The following is a 21291-nucleotide window of genomic DNA, read 5'->3' as shown; positions in this document are numbered from 1 at the left end:
CCCACACCCTCAGTTCTAAACAAATTAATGTTTCAGCCAAATTATTTTCAACTCTTCAGTGATTCTGCACTCATAACAAAGTAAAATTCATAACTCATGCATTTTCTACACAAGATATCAGCAGAAAAAGGAAGTCAAAACAACCAGATCATTATTATCTCTATGAAGGTCTCTAAATCAGCCACAGAAAGTCCTCGGAGAAAGTTCATGTTTGTTCATGAGTATCCAAAGAACTCTGGATTTGGATGCTAGTTCCTTGTACTTGATGGCAGAAGGATCTTTGACTAATAATAACCATAGCCACTGGTACTTCAATCCTGATTTTAATTTGTGATGCTCAGAAACTGCTGCAATAATGACCTCCTGGTGTGGGGTGGCTTTGGCAGGCTTGTTTTCATTGGATCTGGGCTAGTTTGGAGTTGCTGTTGGACGTCAGAAGTCGTTGAGGAACGGGGTGTTCTGATGATATACTGCATTTGGTGTCAGCGCTCTCCTGTCATATGTTTCTTTTGTCTTTTGTATATATTCGCTTCCCCCTCCCCTTCTGCAGCCTACATCCACTCCAGCCAGATCATGGGCTGGGGAGAGAAAGCCATTGAGATCCGCTCCGTGGAAACGGGACACCTCGATGGAGTTTTCATGCACAAGCGAGCACAGCGACTGAAGTTCCTTTCAGAAAGAAACGATAAAGTACGTTACCACGATGATACAACTTGCCATGCATGAACTTAATATAATTTTTTTTCTCTCATTTTTTGGTAGTTAACAAATGTTTAAAAAATAAAACACTTCATCTTTAAATTATGCAAGTCGTCTTTGTTTTTACAGGTTTTAAATTTTTTTTATTATTTATTTATGTTTTGGTACAATTAACAATATTTCAAATTCAAACACTTCACCTTTAAATTATGTGAGTCTTTATGGGCCAGTGACATGATGCTCATTTTGTTTGTCTTGATTTATTAATTTATTGATAATTTATTCATTATTTTATTAATTTTACTTTTTCTCTCATTTTGAGTACAGTTAACAATATTTCAAATGTAAGCACTTCTAGACATTATATTTGTTTTTATTTATATATAATATTCAGTATTCAAAAATCTTTGAATGCTTTTTTTTTACCTTGACTGCTTCAGACTTTTTTTTTTAAATAATGGTCAAGATATGTATATTCACATAATGTAATCATATAATCAACATTTAAAATCAAATATAAGAAAATTTAAGGAAAGTGTGTTCAGTTTTTCTTGATTTTTATACTACCACGACATTTGTTAGCTGTTATAGTGTCTGATATTCTATTAGTTTTATTCATATTTCAAATGAGTTCTTATTTTTATATTTTCCACTTGATTTCGATTTTAAAGTTTTGTTTTTTTGTAATTTTTAAACTTTTTTTTTTCTTATCATTTTATTAGAAATACTATAGTACATCAAGTTAAAAAAATGAAAATGAGAAATATTGCCTTGGTAAAAATACCAAAATAAAAATAAATGCCTGAATGGAAATAGAATGTAGTCAGTCACCTAAGGCAGTAGATTGTAACAGTTTGGTCCTTTAAATGTGAATAATAGGCAATATAATAACGTCCATTCCTCCATGTGAACTCTTCTTTTTTTGTAGGTGTTCTTTGCCTCAGTCAGATCCGGAGGCAGCAGCCAAGTTTTCTTCATGACCTTGAACAGAAACTCCATGATGAATTGGTAATTCATCCCCGCCCATCCCTGCATTGTATCTGTGGACCTATTCTACTTTATTGAAAAGTGTGAAAAAAGGAAAGACGGGAAAATCCAGGTGTGCTGGATAATCTGGCAGACTGCAAAAAGACCAAACCTTGCTGGGACCTTCTCAAAAGAGTCAAAGACAAACCCAAAATCCGCACGTCCCCACCAACCAAAAAAGGGGCGCCGGAGAAGAACAACTGGTCTGCATTATTTTTTATGGCTCTTTCATTAACATGCGTGGGGTTCTGGTGTTTTTGTCGTTAAAAAATCTGTATCTAGATTCTTCTGGAGGTCAAGACTGGAAATATGGGGAATAAGACCCACAGAATAGAGTGAATATTTGTACTGTTAAGACACTTTTTGACAATAATTTATCATGGTTACGCTGAACGTCAGTAAACCTCCCTTGTGGGATGAATCCATTGAGGCTGGTTTGTGTGATCAACCTCATTTCTTTTTTATGTTTCAGCTTGGAATGCACACAGATGTTTGTGTCATGTGGGATATCACTCGAATGTCTGATATTTAAGACTTGTATGATACTTTGCCACATTACGTTGGAGCAGACACACTTTGGGCTGTCCACAGAATGCCTTAAATATAAATTCGCAAAGCTGCTTGTTTTTGTTTTTTTAAGTCCATAATATATTGATGTTTATGCATATTTCTGTAAGGAAGGGAAAATGCTACTTTTTTGGATGGAAATTGATGCCTGCTGATATGGACGTATAATGGAAATATAAATTATCCTGAATACTCATACTGTGCATTCCTAGTTTTAGCCCAAAGCTCTATAGTATTCACATTTGGAACCTGTGGTTTGGCACTGTTTTCCTTGTGCTCAGGGAGATGTAGATCAGACCTTTTCCCATTCATTTCCATTGTCTTTACAACTTGTGTTATGGGTATTTTGGCAATTAAAGGGATAGTTCACTCTAAAATTAAAATTATTTTCTCATATACTCACCCTCATGATGTTCCAAAACTGTATGACTTTCATTCCTCAGTTACACACAAAAAGAGACATTTAGCAGAGTGTTCGAGCTACTCTCTTCCATACAATGAGAGTAAATGGTGACCAGAAGCTGTCAAGCTCCAAAACATCATAAAAGTAATCAGTGTGCACTATATTTCTAGTTTCTGAAGCCATATGATGTTTTGTGTGAGGAGCAGGCTCAAAAAAGTTGTTGAAAATCCTACTTGACAACTCTGGTCACAAATAACAGCCTGGACATTGACAAAAAAGTTGTAGACAAAAAAGACAATAAGGTGAGTAATTTTTGGGTGAATTATTACTTTAATTATTTTTACTGGCCCTATGAGAACATTTGAGGGTGAAGCTGGTCTGCAGAGATGATTCTTGAACGCTTTATCACAGTGCTAACTGCTAAGAAACAGTCTGAATACTTCAACTGATTGGTCAATACTACAGAGCTTTCTATTGAAACATAAAAAAGTATGTTAAGATTCTGTTTAGAGTGTCACAGTTTCTTTGTAAGAGTGTGTGTATGTGAATGAATGATGAAATATAATGCTTTCCACCAACGATACAAAAAAGTAGATATGTTACCATTAACATACCAGCAATCTCAGTTGTTTTCATATCAGGAGTAACATGTGTTATTAGGATGTGCTGCAGTTTTGTATTTTTTAGTTCGTTTTCTCTTGACTTTCAGTAAAGTGCAATAAAGGCAAAGGGAATTGAGCCTGGTGAGTCGATTGTTCGCCAAATGTTTCTAGAGGGGCGTTCCCGACCACCTTCTGTAAATATCCACTTCCGTTTTGGAAAAGAGTCCCGCCTCCGATTCTAATGCATAGGAACTGTGAGGGTGTGACAGAAATGTGCGATGCTGTTTGTGGTTCTGTAAGATCCACCTCCTCTGTGTGAATCACATGAATCAGTGAACGCAAGGTAGTGTTTTGTGAGTAGAGCGTCCTTTTAGGCTACCTCGTTTCTGTTCACCTGGACCGGTTCAGTTTTCTATGTGGGTAATGATTATTGATGCCGTAAATTAAACCTTTGTAAGTGACACAGTGGAGGGGTGTCATTCCATGTAGACTGAGAGGTGATTTGAGTGTGGAGTGCCAGACAGAAATATTCACAAATGGATGCTTTAAAAATAAATAAATAAATAAAAAATCTTGGTGCAATGTCTTGTAAAACAGCCAAATCAAGCTTACACTTCATATTAGGGTGATTCTTCAATTAGGGCAACTTTTCAGTACCCAAGGATGATTTTAAAGGGAAAATCTTTAAAAAAAAAAATTGTGTGTACAATTTCATTTTTATAACTTTTCTTAATCCAGTACTACTGTCATCACCGCCATGCCAAGAATCGTATTTTATCAATTAATTTAAAGATTTTTACATTATTGTGATTTTTTTTTTTTTTTTTTTTTTTTTTTTTTTTTTTTTTTTTTTTTAAGAACAAGCACACAACTTTATTCACATTATTTCAAAATCTACTTGAAAGTTTCAAAAATATCGTATATATATATTGTAATTTATATTAAACAGTTCAGTGACGTTACATTTTTAGGATTACACCTACTCAAAAATGCCTCGAACTGCAGAATCGCCCATTAATAGACTTGAAGGCCTTCCAAATGATGCGGAAGAGTGTGAAATTCACCTGACACAACTAGGATCTTTTGAGACTTCATGTTTTTGTCCATCAAACTGTGAACTGAGTGGATGTGTGTGTGTGCGCAGGTGTGAAGTACTTATTTGGTCTTCCCATTCATTTTATCAACACAATTGTGAGGTCGGTTGATTTCTTCATCTCTCGTGCACCACCTTCAGTGGTGGAAAGTCTTTTGATGTGTGCTTGACCTCATTTTCGTTCTTAATATGGACATTAATACTGTAAGTACATCCTTTATATTCAGGCCGAGTGAGTTGTTGTTTTATTTCTGTATTTCTCTTATTTTTTGTGTATTAAACTTTGAGATTTATAGCACAACCGAGCATTCTGGATACTGGCTGCATGTTATTTTTTTTGTTCCGGTGTGTGTGTGTGTGTGTGTGTGATTTAAACATACCATTTTTAATTGTTATTTTTTAAGCCTGTAAAACCACCAGTTAAAGACATAATACAGGCATTCTTACACTAAAATGAGAAATTGTGAGGTTTCAAGATTACAAGCCTTCTGTAATAGACATTTGAAGCTGAAACTGGGCATATCATGTTTTGTACATAAAATATGCAGGCTGTAGTATTTTATAAATATATTTTTAAGGCTATTAAACTAGAGTTTTGTTCCAAATGTAACTTTAAATGTAGCCTGGACTTTTAAGAGATGGTGATCTCATCTAATCTGAGCCTAGTCCTTGTAGTTGGTGTTACATTTGATTGCTTACAATTTATTACATATTATAAATCAAACAAACAACAAAGTCACTCAAATCCCTTTTGTGTCATCTACAAAAAAAGCCGAATCTTCTAAACCTAATATTTTATGGTCGTAAAACTTTTTACAATCCAGTTTTCTTGATATTCTGATCCATTTTATTTATTGTTTTGTACAGTGCTTTAATGCTGGTATCTCATTGTATTTAGAAAGCGGCAGTATTATTGCTGTTTATTTTTTAAGGGATTGATTATTTTAGCGTATTATTGATTAGTTTGAAAGAACTATGAAATCTATATTATAATGTCAGAGATGCTTTAATATGAGTGCTTTATTTAACTTGTTTGTTTTTTATTATTATAAGTTGTTGGTTTGTTTTCTTATTTTAATGCAGTATTGTTCAGTGCTCTTTCCTTATAAATTAAATTCACCCCTGATAACTGCACAAATGTTTTAATAGGGTTGTTTGTGGCTCTATTCTAGTCTTGTTAATCAATATTCAGTGTGTTTATGTTTAAAGAGGAACATCACAGAGAGAAGACTGCATATTAAATGTGATGGCAAAGCAGGTTGGTGGATCAGTCTAGAAAAGTTATTAGCAATAATGAGCATAACTGATTTTGTCAGTCTTCATGTTAGACCCTTTTCTACTTTGACTGAAACTCCAGTTTTTGATCTTATTCAGATGGAGTCAAGCGTTTCTGAATGAGAAGAATGTGAAATGGATAAATGGAAATATTTGATTTGATTTTGGAAACTCGCCCATTGTGTTCACTTGTCACCTAAAACAGTCAGTTTCTTTGCTTTTTAAAAACAATAAACTGACACATCGAACCAGACCCTGTGTGCTGTTATACTTTATTTTTATAATAATTTGTAATATTATTTTATAAAAATAAATAATTATAAATGAAATTATGTATAAAATAGATTGTATATTTTTATAATAATAATAATGCATATATTGTGTTTTGTCATATGCATGTGTTATACAAGTCTTTAAGATGCTCGTTTAAAGGTCAGAATTCACAAAATTTATACCGAATTGACATTTTTTAACTAGTTGTTTGAATACAAAACAAGACCACTGCTCGAAAGCCGTTGTGTAACTGCAGTTTTGACTCATTTATGGAGTATATAATTTGTTATATTGTATATTTTTTATTACTTGATTGAAATAGCCTACAAAATATGCCTCTCTCTCTTTCTCTCTCGTCAGCCAAAAGTTTGGAATACGTTTTTGAAAGAAGTCTGTACCAAGGCTACATTTATTTAAAACATTAATATTGTGAAATATTATTACAATTTTAAATAACTGTTCTATTTTAATATATTTTAAAATGTTATTTTTTGTGATGGCAAATCTGAATTTTCAGCAGCCATTACTCCAGTCTTCAGTGTCACTCGTGACTCTTCAGAAATCATTTTGCAAGCATGAACTTAATTATTCTTACCTTTTGGCTGGTAGTGTATATAGTGTTGGGGAAAGTTGCTTTTAAAAGTAATGCATTACAATATTGCGTTACTCCATAAAAAAAGTAACTAATTACGTTACTTAGTTACTTTTTATGGAACGTAATGCGTTACGTTACTTTTGCGTTACTTTTTAAAATCTGGACAGGGCTTGCTTGTTTGTTTTTAAAATAAAAAAGTTATATTTTTGGCAAATATAAAAGCCTTTTCACACCAAAAGTGAAATGAATAAGCCTCAGGCCGAAGGGAAATTTAATTTACGTCGTACAGTAGAATGCAGAAGAAGAAATTTCAACACACTTCAGCAATAAAAAAGACACACAAATGTTTGTCTAGAGTAATTTTTGCTTATTAGTACGGTTGAACTGGATCATCGAAGGTCAGAAGCGAAGACATTGCTTAATAGAATGGGATTAAATACATAAAGGATATTTGTGTTGTTTAACATTTAACTATTGCAGGTTTGCGTCATATTCTGAGTTGCATTTTTTTTATTCATTTTGAGGAATACTGAATCTGTGTTTTTTTGTGTGTGTGTGTGAGTGAGATGAATTAATGCATATTCATATTTATTTTAGAACTACAGTAACATCTGATTTCTCGACATGGGGACAGGAGAGCTGTCAATCAATAAATGGAAAAACAAAGTAACTTGCGTTACTTATTTGAAAAAGTAACTCAGATATTATCTTGTAAATTAAAAAGTAATGCGTTACTTTACTAGTTACTTGAAAAAAGTAATCTGATTACGTAATTCACGTTACTTTTAATGCGTTACCCCCAACACTGTATATACCTATGCTATATACATACTGGCTGAAATGTCATTTGAAATGAAAGCGGCACTATCACGATCCTAAGCGCTGTGAGGCACTAAGCACACACTTTAGTGTCCGCAGAAGAAGAGGAATCCCGCCCACCGTACGGATGCCGTATTAAAATTGGCCGCGCATGCGTGTTGACGTTCCTTTTTTTTCTTGGAAGTAAGTGCTGCATGGAGCGTGTTCGAACTGTGACGAAAAATTACACAGACCTTTCCTGTCTCGGTGTTGTCTTTAAAAGGCTGTCGGGCTTGAAAGCGTGTGTCTTGCTGTTGAACGTAACCGGGTCGTCTTGAGAAAGCGTGTTGCGGTGGTTCTTTAAGGTGGCTTGTGGAGCTGCTCTCTAGTTTGCAGGCCGCGAGCAAGCACTGCACAGCGCCGCACGCGGGAGGCCTTTCCCCGCGCGCAGTGACTTGACTGAAAAGAGGCACGTGAGAAACTTTGGCTAAACCGCACGAGACCCTTTTCCTCCGCTTTGTTACGTTCTAGATATCAGTCGTGGTCGTTGTTATATTGTGTGTGTCAAATATTTAGTTATACGGAAGAATGGGGCGTTAGCCTCTTAGCCGAGTCATTGATCAGCGGCGAAACCACGTTGACGTGCGCCACGCGCATTAGACCCGTTTCGCGCGGTTTGCTGGTCGTTTTTTCTGTGAACAGTGACGTTGAATTAACGAGTTAATCCGCTTCTTTTATTTTTAGTGAGTGTTTCTGGTTAAAGCGGTGTAACTTACATTAGCATAACGTACCTAGCCCAAAGAGAGTCCATCTGGCCTGGTTCGGCGTGGTCTTTGTGTTCATTGAGTGCAAAATAATGGCTGTAAAGTGACATTTGAGGCTAGTTAAGTATTTTAACCACTCATTTGATAACATAACTGTTAACTGACGTTTGATCGGTTATTTGGATCGGATCCGTTATGTGGTAGAATTAGGGTAGCATGATGCGGCAGGTTTGGGTGCTAATGCAAACAAAAAAGAAACTATTTATAGTAAACTGCATTTATCTTATCATTTTATCTAACTCCTACTGTGGAAACTTTGCTCATTCGCACGCGACTTAACCATGATGTTCTTATGTGATGGAGACTTTTTTTTTTAAATTCAGTTAAAACGTACTAATTCCCCACATGTCCCCCTCCAGTGCCCCTTGTTTAGATCCCCATCATGGCAGATCCAGATCTTGATTTCACCAGCGGAGATGCCGGGGCTTCAACCACTTACCCCATGCAGTGCAGCGCCCTGCGCAAGAACGGATTCGTGGTTCTGAAGGGTCGTCCCTGCAAAATTGTGGAAATGTCCACTTCTAAAACTGGCAAGCATGGTCATGCAAAGGTAATATTTGTCTCACTTTTGCATGGCTGTTTTTAACCACCTAGTGTTAGTTATTGGTGTTAAGTGCTCCAGTCTTTCTTTGCAGGTTCACATGGTTGGAATTGATATTTTCACAAATAAGAAGTATGAAGATATCTGCCCCTCCACCCACAACATGGACGTGCCTAACACCAAAAGAAATGACTACCAGGTGAGATGTGCATGGCTTGGTGAAATGCAAGATTTAAGCTTTCTTGTGGAAGTTCATGTGCCTCATTTACCCTGAAGTTCTCCTGACCGGTAGTTGTGCATAATAAAGGCAAACTTTGCACAGTCTCCAACATGGTGGCTTTTGTCAGTTTTAGGATTTAGAGGTCACTGTGCTTTATTGTTCCTGATTGCATTGAACAATGTTTTGGTCACTTTAACTGGAATATTACATTTGCTCGTTTTAGGTAAGGTGAAATTTAAATAATTGTTTTGCTATGCATTTGGAGAAAAATTACAGACTTTTTGGGCTCTGCTTTTGATTTGTGCTGTAATTTTAGTATGTCCCAATCTCGTATTGTATATAATATAAATTATAAAAAGTTATTTATGCATTTAAAATATTTATACATGGTATAGAGAGACACCATGTAACTTGCGCATATATGTGTGTGTATATATATATATATATATTAGGGATGCACCGATATGAAAGTTTTGTACCGATAACCGATTATTCTTTATTTTTGAAAGCCGATAACCGATATGTTGGCCGATAAATCTATATCCAAATTGTTATATACTTTTTGAGAGCCTGATTACAAAAAAGGTCTCATCATTAAAAGCCACATCCCAAACACTTCAACATAAGCAGCCAAGTTTGATGCAAACAAACAGCGCACATCTGAAGTGTCTCTGAAGGAAATAATGCATTATTTATCGACTTTAAGATATCGGCCAAATTTTCTTATCAGGCCGATACCGATAACAGAAAAAAATTAGCATTTATCGTCCGATACCGATATGGTGGCCGATATATCGTGCATCCTTAATATATATATATATATATGCACGCACGCAGTTTACGTTAACTTATTGGTTCATTGCAGCTTGTCATGCTGATTTTCTTGTACTTCGTAGTGAGGTTTTTTCAACTTAATTGGTTGTCTAAGGAGAATCTTTTCCACCAGGGCAATGAAGCAATGATACTTTAGCTTTTCATAATACTTTAGTCTCTGACTTTAACTAGATAATCTGTTTATTCCATTTCTTGTTCTTTAAAATAAATGTTTATCTCCTAGGTGGTTGACATAACCGAGGGGTTCCTCTCTCTTATGATGGACAATGGTGACGTGCGTGAGGACTTGCGTGTGCCAGAAGGTGACCTGGGCAAAGAAATCGAAAGCAAATTTGCAGCTGGTGAAGAGATGTTGGTAAGTGCACCTGTTTGAACGAATGCATTTAGTCCTTTAGCTGCTTTTTGTCATTGTAACCCACTCATTGTTTTCTTTGTTTGGCAGGTTACTGTGCTTTCAGCTATGGGCGAAGAATCTGCAGTGGCTGTCAAACCCATGACCAAATAGGAAGAAAGACTGGGCTGCTCAGGCTGCAACATGCTACACTTTAACAAATCTCTTGCATTTGTTTTTTTTTGGTTTTATTTGTCACCAAAGCTATGGCCTTCACAAGCAACCTCAATTTTTTTGTTGTGATTGTATTCCTTTTTTCTTCTCCTTCCAATACCGTGCTGGACTTGTCGGGTCAATTGGCATTCTCTCGGGTAAGAGGTTTAATAATGTCAGTGTGTTTACCCCTCTCAACCTCCCCCTTTTCCCCTCTTAAGTTTTTACCACTTACATTCCTGAATGTTAAATGATGGGATCCATTTATCCTTTTTTGTATTCTTGAATTTCTTAAAAGTAATTAGTGTGCAGGATTTACGCAAGGTGTTGCGAAGAGAGGAAACCCCCCAACTCCCCCCCCATACTGACACTGAACTTTTTTTTTCTCTCTCCCCCTCTTTGGGTGCCATACTTTTACTTTTTCTCCTTACATGATCTATCATCCTCTCAATTTAATGCCCCCCCCCGGCCCCCAAAGTGAGATGCACACTGGTAGTTGGCACTTCCTTGTACCTGCAGTACTTTAAAAGTACCTTCTCAAGTAATACCGCTATGACAGAGAAATAAAAAATGTCCCCTTAAATTGCCATAGTTTTACTTTTTCTCCTTACATGATCTATCATCCTCTCAATTTAATGCCCCCCCCCCCCGGCCCCCAAAGTGAGATGCACACTGGTAGTTGGCACTTCCTTGTACCTGCAGTACTTTAAAAGTACCTTCTCAAGTAATACCGCTATGACAGAGAAATAAACTCCAGCAAAATGTCCCCTTAAATGCCAGTCTCTAATTGTTCAGAAGTGGAAAGGATGTGATGGCCATGTGCGAATACCTCTGTAACACAATAGCAGCCAGCTTGATTTTGGCTGTCATTGATGACCTTAAATAAAGTGTTGAAGCCTGTATTTGTCTCCAGGTAGGCTCTTATCAGTGCTGCTCCAGAATGAGCTTGAGGACTAAATCTTTGTGAGTTCTAATCTTCCTTTTTTCACTCGAGGCCTTTGTTACCTTGACTGGAGAGAGCAAAAAATAAAAACGTAATAGATCCAGAAGGCTGGTTAAAGGTGTTTCTTCATAGTTACAGCTGATTTTCATCTGGCAAAATTGAACACATGAGAGTTTACCACAGACTTTGGTGAATGAATGTCCTACTTGCGTAAATTCAGAAATTACCTAGTGTAACTTGTCTGATCAAGTTAGAATTTTAGATTTGGAAAAAGGTGCTCATACTACTATTATTATTATATAAATAGGAAGTGTCTATTTTGATGGTGTGATTTTGTTGTTCATCATAGCAGTGTTTATGTTCTGAATCTAACAAAGTAAAATAATGTATACATTTTTATATTATACATGTATAAAAGTGTTTCTTTAACATCTATTGTATGCTTTTAAATGTTAAATTAAAGAACTTAAATAAGTGGGCAAAATGACATGGAACATAATTTTAGAAATTGAGGACAGTAACTGGGAAAGAAAGACAGTTTTGTTGGGTTTGGCTGCCAAATTGTCTGCATGGGTGGAGCCAAACGCTCATTTCCTATTTGTGGCTGTGTGCCCAGACAACACTGACTGAATGAAAGTATTGCAGTTCATTATTGGAGACATGTGGCACTGCAGTCTATTCAACCATAAACTTCATATAACTGGTTTTTTCAAAGTGAATTGAATGTTGAGTCATATCTTCGTGTCAATTAAAATGGATTAGTTTCCAGTTTTGCTGTTGTGTAGTTGAGCGACACTAAACTGAAGATTGTATTTAAACAGGAATATGTGCCTATTTAAATTGGTACAAGAGTAGAAATCTGCCCAATAAGTGGCAAATCAGGTTGTGTCCATATGCTTGCTGAAGCCTCACCCAGTTGTGTGTTGGTATGTCTGCACAATGATGTAAGGACGAGTCATGCTTCCCTAGTAGGTAAGCAGAGCCTAGGCTCTCCCTTCTAACTCTATTGAGTGTGTAAACATGTGAATGTTTGAATAGCCTGTTTGTGGTTATTTTCATATTAATTGAATGTTAAGCCAGCTACATCCATATACACTAATTACTAAAGAGTCATGCAGCAGGTCTATGTAATCAATACTAGAGACTGCACAAAATATAACCTGAAATAAAATCACTGATTAAGTTCGTGTGACAAAAGGCATGTGGATTTGAAATGCATAACTTTAAATGCTCTAATCTACATGCTGAAACAAATGCTATATCATAAAAGTTTTACACTATAATACATTTTTTAAATATTGTACAAATATAACTTTGCATCCAAACCGAACAATTTCCGTGAATCGGTTCTTTCGATCAGTTCGGTTTAAAGAACCGGTTCAAAAAAACGATTCTTTTACATCAGACATAATTATATACTTTTCCCTAACGTGGCATATGTCACAATAATAGATTCACATGTGGGTACGTGTTGTTGTTAAAGTATTTAAAACATTATTAATTAGGGCGTTTAGTTTCTGCAGCTCTGATTCTGAAACATAAATCCATTTATAACTGAAATATAATTTGTGTTGACATTAAACAAATTCATTTTAATCTCGTGGCTGAAAATTCTCCGTTTCGTATGTTTTGATAAAAGCTAACAATCAAATTTCCAATGCGTTTTATTGTAACGTTCTGCTATTTAGTTATTAAAGTAACTTACTTTTCGCCCCGTCAGTCAAATCTTCAGTACGAATTGTTCAATGATTAATTCAAAAGATCCGACTCGTTCAAAAGAACGATTCATTCACAAATCGGACCAAAAAAAAGTCCTCAGGAATCCTCCCTAACCGGCAGCCAATCAAATGCGAGAACATTTTGTGAACTCTTGCGCGGACATACGCCACTTCCTCTTTTACGCCAACCTCGTCAAGATGGCACCGGTATGTGTCGCCCGGAGAACGGTCTTTATGGTTAAATGCATTTTAGCTTTGGTTTTGTGTGATTAAAATATCAGACATATTACGTTTATATGTACTACGTTACCTAAAGATCGTTTTTGCAAGTGGAATGATGTATTAACTAATTAGTTTGACTTGCTGCTGGGAGACACGTGGATGAGCATTTTAGCATGACCGAGCCATTCAAATTGACTATCATGACAATTTATCATTATTTGGTTATCGTTATGAGAGAGTATTACAGTAGTGCGTTTCATTTTGTGGTCATTTGTTTTTATAAGAGTAATGCGTTTATAAGGATATACAAATTATGAGTCAAGTATTACTGTGAACAAGCAGATGCTTAATTTAGTATTTATGCAGTATCGATATATCGATACTTTGGATCGATACGCCCATCCCTAGTGGATGAGCATTTTAGCATGACCGAACCATTCAAATTGACTATCATGACAATTTATCATTATCATTATTTGGTTATCGTTATGAGAGAGTATTACAGTAGTGCGTTTCATTTTGTGGTCATTTGTTTTTATAAGAGTAATGCGTTTATAAGGATATACAAATTATGAGTCAAGTATTACTGTGAACAAGCAGATGCTTAATTTAGTATTTATGTATATATATATTTGTTTCTTTAGAAAAGGCAGACTGTTCTGAAAAGGAATAAAAAGGGTGCTTCCTGGAAATTCACCCTTGATTGTACTCACCCAGTGGAGGATGGGATCCTTGACTCTGCCAACTTTGTAAGTTGTATAAAAAACTATATTTAATTATAGAAACACATGGCTTCTATTCATGGTCAGGGTTCTTATGGGCATGGAAATGAGAATTTCATTTCCAGACTTGGTATAAAATCATGGAACATTTGTGTACTGAAATAAAAAACCTGTTTGCACTGGCTAGAAATCAAATGAATCTTTCATTTGTTCTTGTCAGAAATATCTATACATTACATTTAAGTTCCTTTAAATCTATTAATTTCTGATCCAAAAACATGTTCGTTTTTTAAAATAAAGTATCCTTTAACTCTGCATTTTATGTTCAGGTAGTCACATCCCTAACACTGTGCCATAACTAGGGCTCTCTTCCCTAGTTAAATGCCTAGGGTTCTCTTCCCTAGTGGTCATGCTGTTTTATTACTAACAGGAAACCTTTCTGAAAGAGAAGGTGAAGGTTAATGGCAAAACAGGCAACTTGGGAAATGTAGTGCAAATTGTGCGTCAGAAGAACAAAATCAGCGTCACATCAGAGAAGCAGTTCTCTAAAAGGTGAGATTTGTTTCATCAGCAGGCTGCTGTTAATTATTAGTGTGCTTTGTGCATTTACTAAAAACCCCATGTTCCTCAGGTATCTTAAGTACCTCACAAAGAAGTACCTGAAGAAGAACAACCTGCGAGACTGGCTGAGGGTGGTGGCGTCGAATAAGGAAAGCTATGAGCTGCGCTACTTCCAGATCAGCCAAGATGATGAAGAATCTGATGCTGATGAATGAATGCGTGTATCTTCACATCTTCAAATGCAGGACTACACATTTTGATATGTGCTTGTAAATAAAAAGATACACAGAAATTAAGTGTCATGTTTTCAATGATAGTAAATGCTTTGTAATGGGGTTGATTTATAAATCAAGATGGAACAAGGGTAAGAGAGTTAAATAAGATTCATTAACAAACATGTTGCTGCCAGTGGTGTCTAAGAGAGATTATTTTGCAGTGATGAATCTACCTGTTAATCATTACAGTAGTAACAATCAATGCAACTGTGTATTTGCGATATTAAATGAGGCAGTTGCTTTCTCAGCTATGAAGATTAACATGGGTATATATATATATTTTTTTCAAATGGTACCTTATTTTTAATGTCATGAATGTTAAGATTTTTTAGAAATTGTGTAAATGTAATGATCAAACTGCATTTAATAATTCCTAAAGACACTATTAGAAGTTAAAGAATACAGAGCTCATTTGTTTTAATAGCATCAGGAAATGGTGCAATAACCATTTCAAAATGGTCCCCATCAAATTTAACTGAACTCGAGCAGTTCTGCAAATAAGAGTGGGCAAATATTGCAAAGTCTAGATGTGCAAAGTTAGTAGAGACATATCCCAACAGACTGAAGGCTGTAATTAAAGCAAAAGGTGGTTCAACATATTGACACAAGGGGGTGATCCTTTTTCCAACTCGGTGATTCTTGTTTTTAATTTTTTTTTCTGACATGTTGGTGTTATATCTTTCACTTGGATGTTATAAGTTGCACTAAGTAAATACAACTAGATGAAACAAAAACTGTCCATCTTTATTTCAGGCTGCAAAGCAATAAAAAAAAAAAGTGATTACTTTAAAGGGGGTGATTCTTTTCTATACCCACTGTGTATATAAACACATTTTTTATACAAATCAGCCTTATACAAATTTTATACTGTTAAATTACTTGTTTATTACTTGTAATAAATCATAATAATAATAATATTATAAATTACTTGTAATGCTTTGGTCAATTTTGAGAATCTACATAATTATGTTTATTTCAATACACTTTGCATTTGTAGATTTCAGTTACAGTACATTACTTTAAATGTTTTCTCAAAATGATTATTTCCCCCCATACACTGATCCAGAAATCTCCACTTCAGTATTGCCTACACCAGTCTTTACAATTTTATTCCTATCTATTTTGGAGGGGGGTTTTTTTCAGAGGGGTTCATATATAATTCATAATTTTGTTCCTAAACATATTGATTTTTTTCTGGCTGTTAACAGCATTTTATGATTTATGGAGTGATAAAGTGAGATGTCCAAAATCCCCTCTAAAAACTTTTATGGGGATTTAGTTAAAACATTTTTTCCCATTTTCATCTGTGGTGCCTTGCCTTAAATATTAAATAAAGTTTGATTTTAAAACTATTTTAAACTATGGATACCTGAAATGCTTTCATGCTCACATTGACATATACAACAGAGCTAAAGCTATCACTGGCAGTGATATTGATCTCCCAAATCTTAACGTTGTTAACTTTTGAAGTTTAATCTCACATCGATAGCATTAAGTTTTATCTTTAACATATTCTTCACCTAAGGTCAAAGGTTAGTGAAAATCTTATCAATAGACAGGTAGAGCAATAGAAACGTCTTGTATTAAATGCATTTGCATTGATATGGGTGACTTCGTTATAAAGTCCTTCACTTTGAAAGGCAGCCTGAGGTTAGAGCCTTCAGCCTGTTACCAGGATGTTATCTAATGCTCTGCACAGAGAAGAGACTGAAGCGGCACCATGGACCACTGGGAGGAAACGTATTAGACAGCGATTTCGTGCTACTTTGGCAGGGCTCCTAGAGTTGGAGGTCCTGAGAGTCAAACACAAAGTAATGGTGGAGACTGCCCTAGGAAAAACCAAAGTAGATCCTGATGATTCAACATCAACAAATATCCAGCAAGGACAGCATCATTACTGGGTGGATAAAGACTCGTTCAGACTAAATCTCAAGTGCAGTTTTTCTGAAGAGGCTGTTCATGAGGCTAGAAAATCCAGAGGACTTTGGTCATGTTCCAGGCATTCATCTGAAGACCTGCTTCATCATCATTGCCTGACAGGAAGAAGCTGGCATGACCAACAACTTCACTCGCATATGGAAAGTCAGTCAAGGGCAAGCTCAGGTTTTTGTGACAGCGACTTTGGGGATGTTTTTGCCCCCTCTGACTGTGACGAAACCATCAGCTCTCTCTCCACCTCTTTGGTCTCCTTAAAATATAAGAACTCTCTCGGAGAGGGACAATATTTCATGCGTGAGGTACTATTATTATTATATAAATAGGAAGTGTCTATTTTGATGGTGTGATTTTGTTGTTCATCATAGCAGTGTTTATGTTCTGAATCTAACAAAGTAAAATAATGTATACATTTTTATATTATACATGTATAAAAGTGTTTCTTTAACATCTATTGTATGCTTTTAAATGTTAAATTAAAGAACTTAAATAAGTGGGCAAAATGACATGGAACATAATTTTAGAAATTGAGGACAGTAACTGGGAAAGAAAGACAGTTTTGTTGGGTTTGGCTGCCACATGGTCTGCATGGGTGGAGCCAAACGCTCATTTCCTATTTGTGGCTGTGTGCCCAGACAACACTGACTGAATGAAAGTATTGCAGTTCATTATTGGAGACATGTGGCACTGCAGTCTATTCAACCATAAACTTCATATAACTGGTTTTTTCAAAGTGAATTGAATGTTGAGTCATATCTTCGTGTCAATTAAAATGGATTAGTTTCCAGTTTTGCTGTTGTGTAGTTGAGCGACACTAAACTGAAGATTGTATTTAAACAGGAATATGTGCCTATTTAAATTGGTACAAGAGTAGAAATCTGCCCAATAAGTGGCAAATCAGGTTGTGTCCATATGCTTGCTGAAGCCTCACCCAGTTGTGTGTTGGTATGTCTGCACAATGATGTAAGGACGAGTCATGCTTCCCTAGTAGGTAAGCAGAGCCTAGGCTCTCCCTTCTAACTCTATTGAGTGTGTAAACATGTGAATGTTTGAATAGCCTGTTTGTGGTTATTTTCATATTAATTGAATGTTAAGCCAGCTACATCCATATACACTAATTACTAAAGAGTCATGCAGCAGGTCTATGTAATCAATACTAGAGACTGCACAAAATATAACCTGAAATAAAATCACTGATTAAGTTCGTGTGACAAAAGGCATGTGGATTTGAAATGCATAACTTTAAATGCTCTAATCTACATGCTGAAACAAATGCTATATCATAAAAGTTTTACACTATAATACATTTTTTAAATATTGTACAAATATAACTTTGCATCCAAACCGAACAATTTCCGTGAATCGGTTCTTTCGATCAGTTCGGTTTAAAGAACCGGTTCAAAAAAACGATTCTTTTACATCAGACATAATTATATACTTTTCCCTAACGTGGCATATGTCACAATAATAGATTCACATGTGGGTACGTGTTGTTGTTAAAGTATTTAAAACATTATTAATTAGGGCGTTTAGTTTCTGCAGCTCTGATTCTGAAACATAAATCCATTTATAACTGAAATATAATTTGTGTTGACATTAAACAAATTCATTTTAATCTCGTGGCTGAAAATTCTCCGTTTCGTATGTTTTGATAAAAGCTAACAATCAAATTTCCAATGCGTTTTATTGTAACGTTCTGCTATTTAGTTATTAAAGTAACTTACTTTTCGCCCCGTCAGTCAAATCTTCAGTACGAATTGTTCAATGATTAATTCAAAAGATCCGACTCGTTCAAAAGAACGATTCATTCACAAATCGGACCAAAAAAAAGTCCTCAGGAATCCTCCCTAACCGGCAGCCAATCAAATGCGAGAACATTTTGTGAACTCTTGCGCGGACATACGCCACTTCCTCTTTTACGCCAACCTCGTCAAGATGGCACCGGTATGTGTCGCCCGGAGAACGGTCTTTATGGTTAAATGCATTTTAGCTTTGGTTTTGTGTGATTAAAATATCAGACATATTACGTTTATATGTACTACGTTACCTAAAGATCGTTTTTGCAAGTGGAATGATGTATTAACTAATTAGTTTGACTTGCTGCTGGGAGACACGTGGATGAGCATTTTAGCATGACCGAACCATTCAAATTGACTATCATGACAATTTATCATTATTTGGTTATCGTTATGAGAGAGTATTACAGTAGTGCGTTTCATTTTGTGGTCATTTGTTTTTATAAGAGTAATGCGTTTATAAGGATATACAAATTATGAGTCAAGTATTACTGTGAACAAGCAGATGCTTAATTTAGTATTTATGTATATATATTTGTTTCTTTAGAAAAGGCAGACTGTTCTGAAAAGGAATAAAAAGGGTGCTTCCTGGAAATTCACCCTTGATTGTACTCACCCAGTGGAGGATGGGATCCTTGACTCTGCCAACTTTGTAAGTTGTATAAAAAACTATATTTGATTATAGAAACACATGGCTTCTATTCATGGTCAGGGTTCTTATGGGCATGGAAATGAGAATTTCATTTCCAGACTTGGTATAAAATCATGGAACATTTGTGTACTGAAATAAAAAACCTGTTTGCACTGGCTAGAAATCAAATGAATCTTTAATTTGTTCTTGTCAGAAATATCTATACATTACATTTAAGTTCCTTTAAATCTATTAATTTCTGATCCAAAAACATGTTCGTTTTTTAAAATAAAGTATCCTTTAACTCTGCATTTTATGTTCAGGTAGTCACATCCCTAACACTGTGCCATAACTAGGGCTCTCTTCCCTAGTTAAATGCCTAGGGTTCTCTTCCCTAGTGGTCATGCTGTTTTATTACTAACAGGAAACCTTTCTGAAAGAGAAGGTGAAGGTTAATGGCAAAACAGGCAACTTGGGAAATGTAGTGCAAATTGTGCGTCAGAAGAACAAAATCAGCGTCACATCAGAGAAGCAGTTCTCTAAAAGGTGAGATTTGTTTCATCAGCAGGCTGCTGTTAATTATTAGTGTGCTTTGTGCATTTACTAAAAACCCCATGTTCCTCAGGTATCTTAAGTACCTCACAAAGAAGTACCTGAAGAAGAACAACCTGCGAGACTGGCTGAGGGTGGTGGCGTCGGATAAGGAAAGTTATGAGCTGCGCTACTTCCAGATCAGCCAAGATGATGAAGAATCTGATGCTGATGAATGAATGCGTGTATCTTCACATCTTCAAATGCAGGACTACACATTTTGATATGTGCTTGTAAATAAAAAGATACACAGAAATTAAGTGTCATGTTTTCAATGATAGTAAATGCTTTGTAATGGGGTTGATTTATAAATCAAGATGGAACAAGGGTAAGAGAGTTAAATAAGATTCATTAACAAACATGTTGCTGCCAGTGGTGTCTTAAGAGAGATTATTTTGCAGTGATGAATCTACCTGTTAATCATTACAGTAGTAACAATCAATGCAACTGTGTATTTGCGATATTAAATGAGGCAGTTGCTTTCTCAGCTATGAAGATTAACATGGGTATATATATATATTTTTTTCAAATGGTACCTTATTTTTAATGTCATGAATGTTAAGATTTTTTAGAAATTGTGTAAATGTAATGATCAAACTGCATTTAATAATTCCTAAAGACACTATTAGAAGTTAAAGAATACAGAGCTCATTTGTTTTAATAGCATCAGGAAATGGTGCAATAACCATTTCAAAATGGTCCCCATCAAATTTAACTGAACTCGAGCAGTTCTGCAAATAAGAGTGGGCAAATATTGCAAAGTCTAGATGTGCAAAGTTAGTAGAGACATATCCCAACAGACTGAAGGCTGTAATTAAAGCAAAAGGTGGTTCAACATATTGACACAAGGGGGTGATCCTTTTTCCAACTCGGTGATTCTTGTTTTTAATTTTTTTTTCTGACATGTTGGTGTTATATCTTTCACTTGGATGTTATAAGTTGCACTAAGTAAATACAACTAGATGAAACAAAAACTGTCCATCTTTATTTCAGGCTGCAAAGCAATAAAAAAAAAAGTGATTACTTTAAAGGGGGTGATTCTTTTCTATACCCACTGTGTATATAAACACATTTTTTATACAAATCAGCCTTATACAAATTTTATACTGTTAAATTACTTGTAATAAATCATAATAATAATAATATTATAAATTACTTGTAATGCTTTGGTCAATTTTGAGAATCTACATAATTATGTTTATTTCAATACACTTTGCATTTGTAGATTTCAGTTACAGTACATTACTTTAAATGTTTTCTCAAAATGATTATTTCCCCCCATACACTGATCCAGAAATCTCCACTTCAGTATTGCCTACACCAGTCTTTACAATTTTATTCCTATCTATTTTGGAGGGGGTTTTTTTTCAGAGGGGTTCATATATAATTCATAATTTTGTTCCTAAACATATTGATTTTTTTCTGGCTGTTAACAGCATTTTATGATTTATGGAGTGATAAAATGAGATGTCCAAAATCCCCTCTAAAAACTTTTATGGGGATTTAGTTAAAACATTTTTTCCCATTTTCATCTGTGGTGCCTTGCCTTAAATATTAAATAAAGTTTGATTTTAAAACTATTTTAAACTATGGATACCTGAAA

At 35.3% G+C, this 21291-nt stretch overlaps 4 protein-coding genes across 7 annotated transcripts in view; all 4 read left to right on the top strand.

The window, feature by feature from the left end:
* The window catches only part of LOC107590300 (TRAF2 and NCK-interacting protein kinase-like), a 57931-nt gene extending 54753 nt beyond the window's left edge, over nt 1-3178 (top strand). The window contains exons 28-29 of the mRNA XM_016279009.1: nt 551-690; nt 1628-3178. Of these exons, the coding sequence (XP_016134495.1) occupies nt 551-690; nt 1628-1711 (224 nt within the window). The 3' untranslated portion in view covers nt 1712-3178. The remainder of the gene's footprint in view (nt 1-550; nt 691-1627) is intronic.
* A 4267-nt stretch (nt 3179-7445) lies between these two features.
* On the top strand, nt 7446-10854 carry eif5a (eukaryotic translation initiation factor 5A). 2 transcript variants are annotated; one of them, XM_016278926.1, is made up of 5 exons: nt 7446-7535; nt 8515-8705; nt 8791-8895; nt 9974-10105; nt 10193-10854. In XM_016278926.1, exons 2-5 carry the CDS (start codon nt 8538-8540, stop codon nt 10253-10255), a joined length of 468 nt encoding a protein of 155 aa, XP_016134412.1. In that variant the 5' UTR covers nt 7446-7535; nt 8515-8537; the 3' UTR covers nt 10256-10854. The 2 variants fall into 2 exon arrangements, with proteins under 2 accessions (XP_016134412.1, XP_016134411.1); XM_016278925.1 differs by lacking the exon at nt 7446-7535 and adding an exon at nt 7542-7800.
* Nucleotides 10855-13067: 2213 nt separating this feature from the next.
* On the top strand, nt 13068-14748 carry LOC107590244 (60S ribosomal protein L22-like 1). 2 transcript variants are annotated; one of them, XM_016278924.1, is made up of 4 exons: nt 13068-13162; nt 13822-13926; nt 14330-14451; nt 14531-14748. In XM_016278924.1, the coding sequence occupies exons 1-4, from the start codon at nt 13085-13087 to the stop codon at nt 14673-14675; spliced, it is 450 nt and encodes a 149-aa protein (XP_016134410.1). In that variant the 5' UTR covers nt 13068-13084; the 3' UTR covers nt 14676-14748. The 2 variants fall into 2 exon arrangements, with proteins under 2 accessions (XP_016134410.1, XP_016134409.1); XM_016278923.1 differs by having other exon boundaries at nt 13121-13192.
* Nucleotides 14749-18519: 3771 nt separating this feature from the next.
* rpl22l1 (ribosomal protein L22-like 1) lies at nt 18520-19940 on the top strand. 2 transcript variants are annotated; one of them, XM_016278921.1, is made up of 4 exons: nt 18520-18614; nt 19014-19118; nt 19522-19643; nt 19723-19940. In XM_016278921.1, exons 1-4 carry the CDS (start codon nt 18537-18539, stop codon nt 19865-19867), a joined length of 450 nt encoding a protein of 149 aa, XP_016134407.1. In that variant the 5' UTR covers nt 18520-18536; the 3' UTR covers nt 19868-19940. The 2 variants fall into 2 exon arrangements, with proteins under 2 accessions (XP_016134407.1, XP_016134406.1); XM_016278920.1 differs by having other exon boundaries at nt 18574-18644.
* The last annotated feature ends 1351 nt before the right edge of the window (nt 19941-21291 follow it).

The sequence above is a fragment of the Sinocyclocheilus grahami genome, unplaced genomic scaffold (genome assembly GCF_001515645.1).
Source record: "Sinocyclocheilus grahami isolate Dianchi unplaced genomic scaffold, SAMN03320097.WGS_v1.1 scaffold126.1, whole genome shotgun sequence".
Classification (NCBI taxonomy): Eukaryota; Metazoa; Chordata; class Actinopteri; order Cypriniformes; family Cyprinidae; genus Sinocyclocheilus; species Sinocyclocheilus grahami.
The sequence above is the reverse complement of the archived record's forward strand: the minus strand, read 5'-3'. Positions and strand labels throughout refer to the sequence as shown.